The 18758-nt window shown below is 39.3% G+C and overlaps 2 protein-coding genes across 2 annotated transcripts in view; one reads left to right on the top strand and one right to left on the bottom strand.

The window, feature by feature from the left end:
• Nucleotides 1-18758, top strand: part of mrpl11 (mitochondrial ribosomal protein L11) — a 59612-nt gene that overhangs the window by 21081 nt on the left and 19773 nt on the right. Inside the window, exon 2 of the mRNA XM_053505090.1 lies at nt 9189-9342. Within this exon, the coding sequence (XP_053361065.1) occupies nt 9220-9342 (123 nt within the window). The 5' untranslated portion in view covers nt 9189-9219. The remainder of the gene's footprint in view (nt 1-9188; nt 9343-18758) is intronic.
• tmem265 (transmembrane protein 265) lies at nt 12200-17069 on the bottom strand. The gene is made up of 2 exons (XM_053505089.1): nt 16577-17069; nt 12200-13934 (listed from the first exon to the last, which is right to left on the bottom strand). Exon 2 carries the CDS (start codon nt 13930-13932, stop codon nt 12916-12918), a length of 1017 nt encoding a protein of 338 aa, XP_053361064.1. The 5' UTR covers nt 13933-13934; nt 16577-17069; the 3' UTR covers nt 12200-12915.

The following is an 18758-nucleotide window of genomic DNA, read 5'->3' as shown; positions in this document are numbered from 1 at the left end:
AGGTTTTACAAATTGGTTATTCTTGGGTCTGAACAAAGCAGTGTTCCCATGTGTGCAAGTTCAATTTGTTTCAACCTGAAAATAAATATAGCAATAGCGGGAGAACCCTGATGAACTGGTGGGCTTTCAAAATGCCAGGCTGTAAATCTATATATGCAAATGCTGCATCAAGCACTTTGTGAGAAGAGTCACGTCTTTCTTTGTCATTTTCGGTCTCTGGGCTATAAATCAAACGTCAAGGGCTGCCGTTCTCGCTCGTACTGTTGTGATTTGGATATTACCTTTTGTGTCCAGGCTTCATTATTTTCATCTGAGAATTGAATTAAACAGCTGATTAGGCTGCTTATTGGCTTACATTTAACCTTCACAGTTTTCCAGTAGTGGGTGATAAAATGGTTGCATCAGTGTTAGAGATTTAGTTAGGTTTCACAGTTATTTTGTGTGGCAAATCATCTATGGCCACAATGACTTAAAAAATTAGCTTTTCCATTTTATTTTAAATATATATACAGTAACAGTCACAGTTTTTGATACACCAGTTTAAAGTTTGTACACAAATTCAGATGGGTTTTAAAATAAACCATATGGCATTAGACAATTTAGTTTCAACGATGGCAACAGTCAGTTGTTATTTTTTAGATACAGAGGTCAGCTGTTCTGGAATAGTTTGTGCAAGAACAGTATTATCAAGTGCGTTTGCAAAACCCATCGAGCACCATGATGAAGCTGGCTCTTCATCAAAACCTTCCCAGAAAGGCAGCTGCAGTGCAGAGAAAAAGTTCCTTTAGAGTAACCAGCCTCAGAAATCACCAATTAACAAACAGCACCTCAGATTAAAGCCGTTACGACGTCTTTACCGATCATACTGTAAGTAGCAGACACATCTCATAATCGAGTGTTCTAAGGAGATTGTTGCATATTTTGGATGTCTTCAGTATTGTTTTATAGTGAAGAAACAATCAGGAAAGACCATGGAATTAGAATGTGTCCAAACATTTGACTTGTTCAGTAAGTTTGAACAAAAAAAAAGCATTTGAGGAGGTAAAATATTGGGATTCCTCTATAAGCCTACATCTAGCACATTTTTGCAGCATCCTGTGTGGTAGGAGAGAATTATTTGGCAAATTTGTTTAGGATTGTAACAAAATCTGAAAAAAAGAAGAAATTTTTGGATGTTTATAAAATTGTAATACAGAGGTATTGTATCAGGTGATCCCTGGTTATTCCCATCCCTAATCAGCAGATTTTAAGTCCTTAGATATCGTAAAGTTTCCCCTTAATAGGTTTAATGCAAGGAAGCTCAATCTATTACTACTGCTTAGCGTACACTGGCATGACATACATGCAGTGTACCCTCAACAAGAGTCTAATGTTCTTATATGTTCAGTATATTATTTTTTTTCAAAACGTTTTGAGACCGTGTATGACCTCTAGATATGATGGATAAGACTTGCTGTGGACTGTAATTATGTCAGCTACCTTCTATCTCAGTAGATAATTTACCCGTAGTAGATTCGCCCTCCTTCACCCTCATACTCTGAAGGGTGAGAGAGAGAGAAAAAGATCCTGACTCTCATCTCCCTCCCTCTCTCACCTCTCACCCGCACACACTCTGGTCTCTCTCTCTTTCTCTTTATCACCTCTACATGCTCATCCCACTCTCACTTCATCACATACTTATCTATGTCATTACGTCTATCTTTCTCTCGCTCTCTCTCTCTTTCTTTTTCATGCTCACTCCATACTCCTATCTCTCTCACCCCCTACACTATCAGCTCTTTCTCAGCTGATTCACCTATCCAGGGACATTGTTCTTCATCTTCAGTTATTTAACAAAAGGCCAGCAGGCTTTGTGTCAATATAGATGGCACGAAGATGTTGAAAGTATTTGGGGCTATTCATAGTCTCTTTCGCACAGCATGTTCAAGTTGGAGCAGTTGTGCCTTGTTTGTTCTTCACCATTCTGTGCATTCTGTGTAAAAGGCAGAGAGATGGATCGGCGGTCATTGTCCGGTGGCAGAGATAATCACAGAGATGAAACCAAATCTCTGTAAAAATGAGAGCTGTCATTGAGGAGCAGAGGCATGACAGTGAGATGTGTGAAGTGTGTGAAGAGACCCACCAACATAAGGTTTAAAAAAAAAAAAAAAAAACAGTGATCAGTTAGCAACTAACCACAAAGCACTCGGTTTACATGCCGTAATTGTTTTGCAAGCAATTACATGCTTGGTATTTTTATAGCAGATATACCATTATGGACCATCTTATGCAAAACGCACTTTTTAGTATTTTTTTTAAATACATTTAGATGAGTCTAATGAGAATGTGAGCATATAAACAAAAACCATGAAAAAAAAACTTTCCCAGCTTTTTGTAATTTTTGTATTGTTTAGTACTTAACCAAGCCAATTATTTTCCCCCTATTGTGACCTCATATACAGAGATGCATCTCCCCCGGTTTGTTCCTCAGCTCTGCTCTTCTCTGTCAGGGAGTGGCTCAGCATTAGCTCATTTACATAGATACTGAAACTGAGGAGTGACATGCAGGGAGTTTGAGGTATGAAAAATGCATTATCTGAGGGCTATTTCAGCTGGAGCATGAACAGACACACTTTGGGGGAGCTCCAAGACCTGTGTCAACTTGTTAAGGAAATAGTGATATATTGGGACTTTAAAAGCACATGCTGTGAAAGGGCTCTATGGCGGATTGGTTGTTTTAGTGTAAATTCCCAAACGCAAGTAAAAACTGCATGTTGTGGAGGTCTTCTTAGCAGCTATGTAACATTACTCTGTAAATGTTCTGTTTTTCTTTCCCGGCTCCGGTGAAACAGTCCTAATATGATGCTGCCACCACCATGCTACACTTTTGTTTTGGTGCCGACTAAGTGATAATTCTTGCCACAATGCAAGAAAATTTTGGCCAAAATCATCTATCCTAGTCTCATCAGGCCACAACACAGTTTTCTATGTAAGCAAACCTTTAGGGCTTTCTTCTAATCTAAAAGTGCCATGTTACTCCTTAACCCAGACATGTAAAAAATACAAAAGAATGTTGTCACATGCAGGGCATGACCATCACTTTCCAGATATTTCTACAGTTCTTTAGTGTAGGTCTCTTGGCAGCCTTGCTGTTACACCTCCTTGCTGTCAATTTTTTCAATGTTGGAGAGACATCCGGTTCGGAGTAATGTCACTCTGGTGCCCCATTTTTTTTCACTTGTTGATGGTGGGCTTCATAATGTTCCATGATGCATTTAATGTTTTGGAATTTCTTTTATATGCCCTAAACTGAGATCCTGTACCTGCTCTTAAAGCTCTTCGTGGATGATGGCGTCAGCAGTCAGATGAAATCAAGAGGATTTGAGAAAAAGCTTACAGAAACAGCAATGAAAGTAGCAGATAAGTGCTGGTTTTATGCCTTAAGCTCCCATGAACGGAAGAGCAAGTTGTGTGGTAAAATGCTATTGTTAAGTATTGTGAGGAGGGAGGCTGAAAGGTTGTGTAAGGTGATTTTATGAAATTGGTTAATTATATGGTGCAGGTAACAGAGCAGTGCTTCATATAGCGGTTGAAACTGTCGCCAGTGGGCCCTCGAGTGTTGCAGTAGTAAAGTGCTGGCCCTATCATCCGGAGATTGCTAATTCAATTCCCAGATGATGCTGTAGACTCTCGCAGCCGAGGGCCAAGAGAGTGCTTTCACATTAGTCACGACTCTACAGCCAGTCAGGGGTGTCAGAGAGCTCACGCCAGCCGGCGCGGATAGCGCTGTCCTCCTAGTGTTGTATGAACGAGCAGTTTGGAAAGATGCCCTAAGCTAGCGTCACGTGTTCTTCGGCTCTCCTTGATTGACTATTAGTAGTAGCCTTATTGTGGGAGTCCCCTACATGGGGGAATTGGATATACTAAAATAAGGAGAAAATCTGGGAAACCGCAGATTATGTTATCAAATACTGGTTACATTTTTGCCTCTTAAAAAGTTGATTCGGTTCTTAAATATTTTCGGTTTCTCAAGATTTACATATTCTCGGCCAGGCGCGATTCCCGTCTCTGTGTGCATGGAGTTTAGATGTTCTCCCCGTGCTTGGTAGGTTTCCTCCGGGTACTCCGTTTTCTTCCCACAGTCCAAAAATATGCAGGATAGGCTAATTGGCATTCTCAAATTTGCTCATGGTGTGTAAATGAGTGTGTATGTTTGTATGTATCATTGCCCTGCGATGGATTGGCACCCAGTCCAGGGTGTACCCTGCCTCGTGCCCTAAGCCTCCTGGGATAGGCTCCAGGTCCGTGCAACCCTGAATACAGTAAAAAGCAGTATGGACAGTGAGTGAGTGAGTGAGTAAGTAAAGATTTATGTTTTTCCTGAGCCCTGCATAGTATCAGCTAATTAACAGTTTGTCATTAGGGTGTAATGACTCGATGCATACATGGAACAAGGTTCATCACCAGAATGTGCATTTCACATGCAAAGTCATCATTCACTAGCAGCCAAACTGTTTTTGACCCAATCTGTGCATCTGATGGAGATAAACTTTACAGAGAACATGCAAGTCATGCAATCTCATTCTTTCATGGAGAACCTGCATCGTAAAAGACAATCATCAGATTATTAGCCTTCAAATATATATATATATATATATTTTAATATACAGTGGTGTGAAAAACTATTTGCCCCCTTCCTGATTTCTTATTCTTTTGCATGTTTGTCACACAAAATGTTTCTGATCATCAAACACATTTAACTATTAGTCAAAGATAACACAAGTAAACACAAAATGCAGTTTTTAAATAATGGTTTTTATTATTTAGGGATAAAAAAAAATCCAAACCTACATGGCCCTGTGTGAAAAAGTAATTGCCCCCTGAACCTAATAACTGGTTGGGCCACCCTTAGCAGCAATAACTGCAATCAAGCGTTTGCGATAACTTGCAACGAGTCTTTTACAGCACTCTGGAGGAATTTTGGCCCACTCATCTTTGCGAAATTGTTGTAATTCAGCTTTATTTGAGGGTTTTCTAGCATGAACCGCCTTTTTAAGGTCATGCCACAACATCTCAATAGGATTCAGGTCAGGACTTTGACTAGGCCACTCCAAAGTCTTCATTTTGTTTTTCTTCAGCCATTCACAGGTGGATTTGCTGGTGTGTTTGGGTCATTGTCCTGCTGCAGCACCCAAGATCGCTTCAGCTTAAGTTGAAGAACAGATGGCCGGACATTCTCCTTCAGGATTTTTTTGGTAGACAGTAGAATTCATGGTTCCATCTATCACAGCAAGCCTTCCAGGTCCTGAAGCAGCAAAACAACCCCAGACCATCACACTACCACCACCATATTTTACTGTTGGTATGATGTTCTTTTTCTGAAATGCTGTGTTACTTTTACGCCAGATGTAACGGGACACGCACGTTCCAAAAAGTTAAACTTTTGTCTCGTCGGTCCACAAGGTATTTTCCCAAAAGTCTTGGCAATCATTGAGATGTTTTTTAGCAAAATTGAGACGAGTCTTAATGTTCTTTTTGCTCAAAAGTGGTTTGCGCTTTGGAAATCTGCCATGCAGGCCATTTTTGTCCAGTCTCTTTCTTATGGTGGTGTCGTGAACACGGACCTTAATTGAGGCAAGTGAGGCCTGCAGTTCTTTAAATGTTGTCCTGGGGTCCTTTGTGGCCTCTCGGATGAGTTGTCTCTGCGCTCTTGGGGTAATTTTGGTCGGCCGGCCACTCCTGGGAAGGTTCACCACTGTTACATGTTTTTGCCATTTGTGGATAATGGCTCTCACTGTGGTCCGCTGGAGTCCCAAAGCTTTAGAAATGGCTTTATAACCTTTACCAGACTGATAGATCTCAATTACTTTTCTTCTCATTTGTTCCTGAATTTCTTTGGATTTTGGCATGATGTCTAGCTTTTGAGGTGCTTTTGGTCTACTTCTCTGTGTCAGGTAGCTCCTATTTAAGTGATTTCTTGATTGAAACAAGTGTGGCAGTAATCAGGCCTGGGGGTGACTACAGAAATTGAACTCAAGTGTGATAAACCACAGTTAAGTTATTTTTCAACAAGGGGGGCAATCACTTTTTCACACAGGGTCATGTAGATTTGGAGTTTTTTTTCTCCCTTAATAACGTAAACCTTCATTTAAAAACTGCATTTTGTGTTATCTTTGACTAATAGTTACCGGTTTTTGATGAGCAGAAACATTTAAGTGTGACAAACATGCAAAAGAATAAGAAATCAGGAAGGGGGCAAATAGTTTTTCAGACCACTGTATGTATATATATATATATATATATATATATAAGGATGTCGGGCATTTCAGCCGACTCTACTGCAAGTTAAAATCGTGTCTTAGGTCCTGCTACAGAGCTAATTCTATCTTAAAAGATTTCCACTGCTCTGATGCTTTTGTTTGTTTAATTTTTGGAAAAATTATTATTATAAAAAGGAAGACTTCATTCAAATTATGTTCAAAATATTTCGAGATAAATCCAGTATCGTGCATCAAATCAAATCCTGACTGAAGAGTATCATTACACCCCTAGTTTGTTGGCTTTTTTACGATTTCAAGTTATTAGCTTGCAATCCAACAAACAGGATAATTAATGCTTCAGCGTTAACAGTAAAGGCGAATGTTTTATCAGCTCCATCTGCCGTTTTCTCTCATTAGTTTGTTACTGCCACTCTGCTCCTCCCCTTCTTTGCTCTTTTTCTCCCTCCATTCCTGCCACAGCCAAATAAAAATCAAGGCACTGTGATTAAATTTAAATATTGAACTTATTTTTCAGTGGGACAAAATATAACAGGTTTGTTCGCCTATATATGGGCAATACTGATACATGTAATATGCATCTAAAAAATACTCAGTTTAGGAATAAAAATGTGTACATGAATAACAACATTTTAAAAATTTACTATTCTTTAATTTCTTTACATTGCATAAAAAAGATCCATTAAGGCGCCTGAAATCAAAAGGGTTTTTCAGAGCTCTTTTAAGTCCAACGTTCGTACGTAACATAAAATGAGGAAATGTTCTTGTTTCATTTTTATACTTCATCACTTCTGGGGATTTATTAAAATATTGTTTGGTCAGTCATATCTAGTTGACTTTGTCAGGGCTTCTTCACCAGAAAGTGAAGGTAAAATCCTCTTGTTAATCTCTGTGCTGTTGTCTATATTTAGTTACTGTAGGTTCTGTAAGATTTCTTTAGATTCCGCTGTGTGGTATTTTGTAGTAAGTTGTGCAAATTATTTAATTATATATCATAAAGAATCAAATCAGAACTAAGAAGCCATTTCATAGGGACTTTGCGTTCAAAGTGCCTTTAAAAGGCCTATGTGTGCTTTATAAAGAGTGTACGCTTTTATAAACACCAACATCCTGAAATTGGTCGGCTGACATTCAAACTGGCTGTCACTCCACTGCAAGGAGTGTCGGGGTGAAAAAACAATCATTTCATTATTTATTCTTCTGTCAGAAATGATTCCAAGACCAGAGAAGTGTTGGGATGCAACAACCAAGCATCGACTAAACAAAACACGAAACAATGGCATTTACTGATCGAAAAGCAGTTTTTCAGTAACTAGCGCCTCTTGGCCTGCTTGCAGACTCCTCAGATTCTGAATGGTACATAGAGGTTGCCAGGCGTTCCCTCTCTGACTGACTAATAAATTGATCCATCCTGCAACATGCTTCATAAAGAGTGTAAATGCGTTAGAGCAGCAGCGTAAAGAGGTTGGAAATAAAGGGCTTGACGTGCTTGGCATTTCTAAAGCAAATCAAGTGCGGGTATTTTCACTGAACCTTCCTCTGCACTATACTGTGCACACATTAAAAAGTACAGGGTCTGGTCACACTTGTTCTATTTCAATGCTCTTCAAAGGCTTCCTTTTGCTTTTGTCCCTTTGTGTGCTTAGATCTGTGATCTGTGGCAACAAAGCTCAAAGCAGGTCCCCTGTGGCTGTTTCTACCAAGTGAGTTTTCCTCTTACTGGGTGTACTATCTCATGGATTCTATTAATCACTTTGCATTGCATTAATGTGACTATACCGTGACTGATTAAACAGCATTTAAGACATGCTGTGGGGTTTGTATGCCGTTAGCCTATTTGCAAAGCCATTCTTCCATACTGATTTCACAAAATTTGTAGCCCATTAATCTGCGTGTAAGGAGCTTAAAGAGAATATTGGGGGGGGGGGGGGGGGGTGTTTAAAATAACCTCTGCACAAACAAAAGTTGAGGCCGTTGCATCACTCAAGTAATTGATCGATTCTGTCAATTGAATTCGGTCTTGAATGAATCCTCAGGCGTTACCCTAGCTACGCTCTAGCACCCTTGTGTGGAGCGCAATATAAGCCTATAGGGATTACTGTGCCTTATAGAGCCTGAGCTGTGCTCATAATGGATCAGTAGTGTTTGTGCACGTGCGTGTGTGTGAGCCCCCACGTTTCAGGCTATTCTGTTATAGTCCATCTTCCAGTTTTGATGTGTCCACATGATGTGCTCAAGCTCACTGGAAAAAGGGCAGGTTGCTCAGCCACATCCACACTTTTTTGGTACACATCTCTGTTTTTGTTTTGTTTTTTCAATTTTGCTTTTGTGCTTTTAACTTTCCTTTGGCATTGCAGCCATGTTCTCAGATCTCTGCATTCAGGCAGTGTGGTTGTGATATTTTCCTTGTTATTTTGCTTGTACAACACCGTTTTCCCAGATGTTGATGATGTCTATTTCCTCACTATCCCACCCCAAAAATTCTTCCTCACTATTATTCTCCTTCACTATTATTTAGCATTTCAAAGTGCATAAAAATATGATAAATGTTGAGTTGGATTGACATTAAAATCACATAACTACCATCTGAGTCTTCAGACAGAGGTCACATTGCTACGTATTGCATATATTTTGGCTTCTTGTACCACGTATAAAAGAGGCCCAGATCTGAATTACGGATGTGCCTTTGAATTTGGGATTGTGCCTTTGTTTTTTGTTTTTTTTTGTTGTTGTTCACTAAGTCCATTTAATTAACATATATATGTCACATTTAGGCCGCATTTGCCCACTGTATGAACATGGTCTAAGACTATGAAGCGCATCTGAGAGGTGGTGTGCAACACATTATTTTGCCTCTGGCCATGTATCGATTGTAGAGCGCTGAATTTTTAATGCCTTAAATTAGAACTTGGCAATTACTTTTGTGAACAGGGAGGCCAAGGTCCAGGAAAACACACAAGAGATGTCCAAAATATCCAAGGCAGCAAAAGCAGTGAAGAAGGTGGAAGTGGGTGGTGTGATCAGAGCTATTGTTCGATCGGGACAGGCAGCTCCAGGACCTCCACTGGGCCCCATCCTGGGACAGGTAAGCAGTTTTTTTTTTTTTTCTTTTTTACTTTTAATCCTTTTTCTTTGTTCTGTCTATCAAAGAGAATGATGTTTCATAAAGCAGTTACTGACACTGCTGTATAGCTGTTTACACATAAAACACCCAGTTAAGTAAGAATGTAATTGAAACTCTAATGATGCCATTAAGCTTCTGTCTGTCCTAATGACAATAACCCAGCCCGGTGTTTCTCTCTATAAAGGCACTTTTGTCTGGCCACCAGAGTGTACTTACTAGCATACAGGAATCTGTTCAGCCTTGGAAATGAGATAAAATGAGTTGCAGTCGAGCGAGGCAATGCCATGTGTTTATTCACTGTGTGTTTCAAAACACGGTCATCAGCTTTGCTTGAGCCCATTCTTTGATGCACTTTGTGTGTGTGTGTGTCTGTGTGTGTGTGTCTGTGAAAGAGAGAGAGATTGTGTGTATGGGGTTGTAGTAAACTGTAAATAAATTGTGCACAGCATCCTTTTAGCTTTAGGCACTGGCCCTTTAATCTCCCCCTCTTGCTTTTTCAGTTATCCTCTTTTCTGTCTAACCAACCCTGACAGAGTAAAGATATAGAGGTAGGGTGCATATCGGCTGGGGAGCGAACTTAAACAAATGAGATAAATAAAAGAAGAAGAACAAGTATGGAAGAAGGAGCTGACAATTTCAGCAGAGGTGAATAAATTATGATTCAGGAAAAAAAACTGCTATTTTGTACATTTTTAAATAAAAATAAGGAATTTTGCTGCAGGATTTTTGTTGTAATAATTAGTGTGATTGCTCAAGCAGTCACACTGTTGTTCTACTTAAATTTTCTCTTGATCTTTTGATCCACTCAATTTTTTTCGCCCCGCTTCTTCTCCTAATACTTTTGGCATATCAACACTGTTGCAAAGCTGGCAAGCTCGTTTAGATCACATGTAGTGTTGGTGTAAAAAAAAAAAAAAACAGTTTCTGTCCCCCATGTCATTCTTTTGTAATTGTCATTTGTCATCCTGCTTAAGCAGTGCTGGTCATGACGTCATAATGAATAGCCCCACTTCCTCAATTTTGTCAGCCTGTTCTGTGTTATTTCAATTGTTCACCCATAAATCACATGAGCTTATGTATGAAGTTGAATGTAAGCACTGAGGCCTTAGAGAAACAAGTCCCTTTTTAATGAATTAGGTTAATAAGTGTTTTAGTGGAGAGGCAGGAAAGCGCAGAGTGCGTTAGAAATGACTGATGGAGCTAGAATGAAATCTCTGTCAGTTCTCCAGGCCATGACATTCTGTGTCACCACCTCCTAAGGCTTGTTGTTCTTGGCATTTCAGTCAGATGTGTGTAAGATTCGTTCCATAATTACACAAGCAATCACTTCACTCTCTTTGTACTGAACATAATTATGATAATAGCAGTCATAAATGTGGGATTTGAAGTGAATCAGCTTTCACTATAATACCCCTCCTCCCACCTTATATTTGTTTCACATGCCATTTCGCATTTAAATAATCTAAAGATGTCGATGATGATGATGATGATGATGTATAGGGATATGTTGGCAGTGTTTTCACTACAGTAAAACTTGATTTACCCAAATAGAGATGACACATCTGTCTTTATAAATGAGCAAAATTATCAATGCAAATCCTTCCTCAGACAGCATTCTGAGCGTCGCTGTAGATCTTTAAAATATGAGATCAGAGAGTAGTTCAGATATCGAGCTGTTTTGTCATTCTTTATCCAGACTAATGTGGAATTGGTTGTTGTCAAACAAACATAACAGTGAAGAATAATGCTTTAATGCTGTGGTTCAGACAATATAGTGTAAAAAAATAAAAAGATGTGGTGAACAAAATCAATAAACTTAGATTTAATTGTTGCCCATAAGAAGGCACTTTATTAATTTGCTCCATTTTTCCAATGTGTCCTATTTTTCTCTTTGATCATTTCTTATGTGTGCGTGCATGCACTTGTGTGGGTGCGTGTGTGCATGTGTGTGTGCGCGTGCATGGTACATTTTTGTCAGAAAATGCTTTAAAAAACTGTGATCAGCTTTTTTTTATTTGTGTGTAAAATCATGTACATTCCTGAGGTTTGTATCAGACTTACCAGGTTTTGCAATTTTACAAATGTAATAAAAAGATGTGTATAATATATAAAATAGATAAGCACCAAAATAAACATCTTTGGTGTAATTTCCCAATATGGCATCCGACCCCCACCCCTTGCTTTATTTGGCACATTATAAAATAGCACTTTTTTGTTTAATTTGTTCAATTTAATTATTTTTAGATATTATATCCATGCTATCGTATATATCCATTACATCGTTTTTCATGCACCTTACTTAGGCTATAAAATCATAGTGTGTGCACAGGATTAAGTCTACGTAAAATAAGTAATTTTGTTAATTTTGTAAGATTTTTTGTTAATTGCTTTAGTAATTAATAATTTTTTTTACTCATTACTATGCCCACTTTAAGAATTTCATTTATAAAAAAAAGTGTTTTCTATTCATTGAATTATACCCTTTTGTGAACATGTCAATAACTTTACATAAGTCAACAACTTTAATGAGTCAATGAATTATTTTCATGCATTTTCATCTATTACATAATCAGTAACCTGTAAAACTCAGTAAAATGACTACCCAATAACAGTTTTATTTTAACAATCTTTTAAAAACAGTTTTTGTTTTAACAATGTGTAGAAGGTCAGCATACATATATTAGCTCAAGACAAAAACATGTTTATGTAAACTTTATTGAATAAAACAAAAGTGTATGAAAAACATAATTTGTATTAAACATGTAATAAACATTTTAAAACATTTAATGTGATTTACTGTAAATTAATTTAAACTGCATCTTATGTGTATATTCCTCACTGTTACGAAGCACAGATCTAACAGGACTAAAATACGAAGACAAGATTGGCTATGGCGTAAATGTAAGATTAGTCATCGTGGTAGCTTAATGGTTTAATAGTTATATCTCACCTAATTAAAATGCTGAAATATAATTGATTCTGTGTAATTTTGCCTATGAGAAAAGGAAGTGTATAGCAACTTGCAGACTGCCATGATAAAACTAATATTAAAAATGAAGAGGACGGTTAATACTTAACTAGCACAAAAACTTTAAACTCCCACTGAAGGTAATGCTTATTTATGCAACTGATGTTAAAGATCAAGAGAAGCACTATGTAATAAAATGGTGAAAAGTAATTTTGGGAACATACAAATGCATTGTGTATAATCCATCAGGAAAATACTAATGGTAAAAAAAAAAGTAATAATGGTATTTTTTACCAATGGTAAACACGGAACAGGGACTAAATGATTCTTTGCCTTTAAATGAAATACTGTATTTTAGGCCCAGAAAGGCAATGGATAAAAGAAATGACTCTCTCCATACAATAAAAAACAAAGCAAAATCAGAATAGAACTCGCACTAGTAGAATGCGTGCTCAAAAAGATGAGTTATTACTTGTTTCTGGCCAAAACCCAGACAGGAAGGACAACTGGTGACCAAAAAGTTAAGTCTTTTATTGTTGCTTATTCACAGTGGCTGATCTGTCCATCTAGAGCTCCTGTGAAATGTAGGCAGACCCCAGGGAGCTCTCAGCATGATCCAGCCGTATATGGCTTTGGCCATGAGTCCGCAAGAGTGTGTGGTCCCGGGTGGATGGAGTTGTGCCACTCTGTCCTTGCTCCACTTGCTCCGCATCTATCCCCAAGCGCTGGTTTCTCCCTCCACCATCACCCCCTTCTCCCTGTCCCTCGCCGCTACTGTTTCTGTGCATATCCCAAGCTGATCTAAGCTTAACAACCAGTGCCAGTACATTCTTCCCTACGAACACTGTGGATATCCTTGGGTCCCTGTACCAGAGTACACCCACAGCCCTGAGCGCCAGTGTCATCACATTAATGGCAAACAGACTGAGCCATGGGTATACAGCTTCCCTGCGTGCCCGCCTCAGTCCTGGAAGTGCTAGCTCAGTGAGTGAGACACAGGGCAAGAGAAGCAGTAGCACATAGCAATAGAAGAAGATAACACCATCAACCCATAGTGGGACTAAAGCACTACTTTGTGCTTCTTCCCACAGGCCAGCCTGCAAGTCCAGCACATCTAGCAGGTCAAGGGCCACCCAAAGGAGCCTGGCACGAACTTCCTGCTTCCGGTGAGCCGGAGTTACGTGCTCAGCTCCAGTCAGTACTAGAAAAAGCGAGGGAAGCCCCACAGAGAGCAGAAGCGTGAGTGTTTTGCGTGCCAGTGGGTCAGCTGGCCGCCGTTCATGCCTGTAGTTCTGGCACACAAAGAAAAGCTTGAGCTCCAGCAAGGATAGAAACAGGAACCAGAGAGCGCTGGCAAAGGCACGCCGTGGCGAGCGTGCCTCCGATGCAACGCCAGCCGACACAAAGCGAAGTGCCAGCAGGAAACCCAGGTCACCAAGGGCCACAGCGGTGCATGCCCATGTAGCTGGCCAAGACCTACTCCCACGGCCAAGCATGCTCTGTTCCAGGAGATAGAGGTCAAGCACAGCCATCGTGCTGACCGTAACCAGGGTGGACAAACACACCTGGGGTGAAGGTAACATGCCTGGAATAAAAAGAAACAAGACACTTTTAGAATACAATGTTGTGTAGAGTATCAGGGGATACTCTTATAGGTTATAGTGTTTATACTTTTTAGTATGGGTTGATGTACTAATAAGCATGAAATTAGAATATGCTAAAGGAAGAGAATATTTATTTATGTTTGACTTCCCAAGCTCTTACTATAAAAAAATATTTATTTAAGTCCAAGTAATAAGAAAAAATAGAATAGATACGCTGTATTAAATATGTATCCAATATCAGCCTTTAGTAATTGTGCGGTAGGTATTTCAGTAATTATTGTCTAGAATAGGCAGTAGTCTTATTCTCCCTGTGTCTATGTTCATTATTTCAGCTAAATTTAAACAGGAGCACAGTGGTTTTGATGCACAGAATAAAAAAGCAAACTGGACTCTCTTTTTGAATGGTGGGGGTTATGTTGAGGTTCCACATTATTTGAGGGCAAGCTATGTCTAGCTGAGAACTAGTTGCTTACTTTTATTTACATTTCTTAAAATTTGTCAGTACATGAATGTAACCTTTATCATCCCAGTACATTTTTGCAGTTTGCATCATCTCATCCTATTTTTCTTTTTCTTAAGTCATGAAAGTTTTTCCTTTCTATCTGCAAATACTCCAAAATGTCTGCATCGGGTGTACACTAATCAGTGTTACTGCCTTATTTCTCACTAATTAATTGTGTTCAAATTAAGGTCAGGCATGCTGACAAAGCAAGTTTTCTCTGTGGCTGGACTGCCAGTATGTTATAAAAGATAGCAGTAGGAAAAATGCTGTTTTTCGCATGATCATTTTTTTAGATAAATAGTATTTGTCTGTTGTGGACACATGCATTCCACAACACAACTCTGCACAGCTCTATAAACCTATAACACAAAGTGTTATTACATGATGGTATATGCAGTATAAATTCTTATTTAAAGCTATATTTCTACCAAGGACACTGCTAATTGTCTTATTGACTTTTGTGGAGAAAAAAATATAATCTTTATTGTCAAATTGAATGTATGCATCCTTGGCCAATTGCACTCTGTGACCAGTTGTCTTTGAAAAATCTACCAGGCAGCTTCGGGTATTAGGAGCTGCCAATGATCAATGGCATCCTAATATGAAAATCATTAGCATTTAAGAAATGTGGTAATGGCATCGTTGTGAATACATTATCCATAGTGGAGATGAATTAAATCTGTCCTAATGAGGAGACTTGCACTGGGTTACAATTTTACATGCAACTAGATATGATGTTTTAGAATATTCAGGTTGGAGGGAAAGTTTGTGCATCCGCAAATATTTACATGCAAATGTGTGTTTTTTTAAAAGAAATGGAAAGAGCTAAAACCTTAACAGTGAGAGTCCTGTTGGGTAGGGAAGGAGAAAAAGGACTGATTAATTCCATTGGCTTTTACAGGCCTAATAAAATGTTAGTGCATGATGGTGATAGTTCATAAATAAGTCTGGGGAAATGACTGAGGTCCTTAGTGACATGGCGAGGAATAAGAGACAAAAGGCACAGGCGACTGCTGAGGGTAAAACATGAAATATCAATGCACAAGACAAATTTATTTAGTCCTGAAAAACTGTAGAAATTACATGTGTTAATAAATTGAAAGGATGAGGTGGAGGAAATATTTGTTAAGTGACCTAGGGTTATTAGTCTACTTGGTCTGTGTAATGAAAAGGGTGTCTGCATTGCTGATATCTGATTAGAACTATAGACTTCCAGCACTGAATTGAAGCACTGGGTTTCAAAATGCCTGTCTGTGGAGTTAAATCTTTAAAATAGTATGTCTGATAATCATTCTTTTTATCAAATCTAAGCCCTGCATGTCTGTTTGATAGGGTTTTTACCCTCCCAGACACAAATTTGAACCTTTAATTTACTTTGATATAAGTAAACACATTTAGTTAAAAATCCTCCAGGTACATCAGTAGTGACTAGGCTTCCAGTGTTCCAGCAGACAATGTGTCCTGTTTTATCATGAGTATGAGTAATAGCTTGGAATGTACACAGGTGTGTGTGTGGGTCAGAAAGCGTGAGCGTGCATGCATTATTTAAGCACAGATTCCCTGTTGGCCCTTCAATACCAAATACATGTCTCAGAGGGGCTCGGAAACTGAGGTGCCTCCAGAGTTGTTGCACAGACCTACTGTAGGTATCTATTCCAGTTACATTAAGACAAATCAAATGTTCCATGCTGTCCATGTTGTCAAGTGTGTGTGTGTGTGTGTGTGTGTGTGTGTCAGATACACTGAATCAAGTCACATTCTCAAGGCTTAAAAAAATCTTGATCTGTGGAGCATTACAAATATAACCAGATGTGGATAAATATTTATGGAATTTCATTGTCATGGTCCACCGCAGAGAGCAATGATGCTTTACATGGTTGTTATTTTTTTATTTTAATTTTTGAAACTCAAACACTGTTAGATTGTTGTTGTTTTTCTGCAGTGTACTTAAGTGTTATTAATCATTCCAGCCATGTCAGTGTGAAATGCAATTGTTAAAGTTCATTAAAGCGTGGATAATGAAGCAGCGGTTCAGCTGAAGTTTGTTGCATTATTGTGAGGAGAGACAATGTAGCAGATTAAGCGGTCTCGGTGACTGTGTATGAGTATATTTGTATTTACCTTAAATTGGTGTAAATAGAGGTCGTGTTTTCTGTCGGATTTGTCCAAAATAGTTCAATTGTTCGGTTAAAATGTCGCGGTCGCTGCGCCTCAATCTCACCACATACCGGTAAATCCAAAGAAGCCATTTAGGCTATGCGAAAGAGCTCAATAGCTACATTGTCAAACCTCGGATCACCTGCTATTCCGGTAGGGCTTTGTAAAAAAAAAAAAAAAAAAAACAAATTCTCCTTTACTCGCTTCGCCGTTCCTCCACTGACAGCCCGCGAAGCTTCTCCATGAAACCGTTTCCGCTCAAACCTCGCGCGACCGCCTGCCGACTCTCAGCTGTCGCGCGCGGGCTCGCTCACCAGCTTCACGCGCTCTGTTCACGGCTCGGTGTGCAGAAAAAGTCGCCGAGTTGTAGTGCACGAGAATCAAAATCTGCCACCAGCTCAGATGTTAAAAGTTTAATTCCGACGAGATGTGCTTACTACTGCCGTGTGGGGGGGAATAACATAACGGAGCGAGCGAGCGCATGGCTCGAGTTTATGATTGCAGAGTGTGATTTGTAGGCAGCCTACGTGCACGCGCCCTCCCCTTCTCGAGCCCCCCTTTATTCCGTCTCTTGCGTTTTCACTTATAGCCAAACCACTCGAGATAGCAGGCGGGTATGTTTGAATTGTCTGTGTATTAGGAGAGAGATATCAGTCAGCAGTCTTCGTTTGTATAGTCTAATTACATCTATACTTCTTCAGTCCTAGATACAGTAACTGCAACTGCGTAAGAGAGAAGAGAATCCCAGATTACTGTGTCGTCACTCATAAATTATTGCATATCCTAATTATTTTCGTCCCCGAGATGTTGCCAAGCTCTTTATTTATTTTTACTTCCATAGCTTAATCTTTCTCTTTAGGCTCCTGGCAATTTTAGGTCATCACGTGAAAAATGATTTCTTCCTTTAAACCATACTGTATGGCGGTGACTTTTAGGACAAAAAAAATTAATTAGCAACAGCTAAAGAAATAAACGGATGATCAAACGTGCTGCCTTTTGAGAATTTATGTCAGGAGTTGATTTATTTTCCGATCTAATTCGGACAACATCATAGAAGGAAATCGAGCCTGATCATGTCATCCGCTCCCTGCCCTCTTTAAGTGCTCTAGTATGCTAGATTTCTTTTGGTATTAACATATAAAATCAAAATAACCATCTTGCACAATCTCTCTCTCTTTTCTCTCTTTCTGTCTGTGCGCACCATTTTCTTTACAACCTTCCACCTCATCTTTTGGTTGCAGGGTCATTTGAGTGTGTGGTTTAATCAGACCCATGGAGAGAAAAGGGAGAGGCCAAGTCATCTTTCTTGTCACAATCATCTGTGTGCTTCACTGATTTTCACGGAGAGATTTTCTATTACCCAACTTCATATATATATATTTTTTTGGTCTGCCCCCCACTGTTGCACTCTTAAGCTTTCTGTCTTTAGTCCCAATGGGTGTCTTTGAAGGTCAGTGAGCTCTGCCTCTGCCTGTTTCTATCTCTCTCAGCATAGAGAGAGAGAGAAAACAAGGGCATGGAGAAGTAGGATGGAGGGAGTTGCAAATGTCCAGCATTGCACGGTCATCACTTTCCCCCTGACGGGAGCAGCGAAGTTTGGAAGGACGTGAAGGATAACTCTGGAGTACTGAGGACCTGATTGCTGCCCAAATGTCCTCTAGCGCAAACAAGTCTCAATCCAACAGCATACTCACATACCCCATGGCCATCTGTCACACACAGGAGCAGTAAGCTGTCACCACACACACCTCATTTAAACACAGATGGTCTACCTGTGAAAATAAGAAAAGCCCAACAAGATTGCAGCTTTGATGTGTTGAGCCATGTTTCTGAGTTAAAGCCCATGCCTTGTCCAAATAATTTTGTTTCAGCAGTTGCTCCAAAACATTTTTTTCCGGAGTTGATTAGTCACTAGCCTGATCAGAGAAATCTTTTTATGCCCAGTGCGTTATTATTTTTATCAAGGACCTCAATCATCTAAATGTTTTTTTAATTCTTTCTTGCATCATGCGCTAGCTTATGTACTGTACCTTTAATTTCGGTTGCATGAACTATATTTGCTGAGCACCCAGTCAAGTCTTGTGCTGGAGTCGGGGAATTTAATAGTCCAAAGTAATCAACTGCATGTCACCGAGATAGGGAGGAT

The sequence above is a fragment of the Clarias gariepinus genome, chromosome 10 (genome assembly GCF_024256425.1).
Source record: "Clarias gariepinus isolate MV-2021 ecotype Netherlands chromosome 10, CGAR_prim_01v2, whole genome shotgun sequence".
NCBI lineage: Eukaryota > Metazoa > Chordata > Actinopteri > Siluriformes > Clariidae > Clarias > Clarias gariepinus.
Note: the sequence above shows the minus strand (reverse complement) of the source record. Positions and strands in the feature narration are given on the sequence as shown.

Coding starts and splice junctions, on each gene's coding strand:
- tmem265 (XM_053505089.1), bottom strand. CDS start 13,932: ATGTTACCTTCACCCCAGGTGTGTTTGTCCACCCTGGTTACGGTCAGC.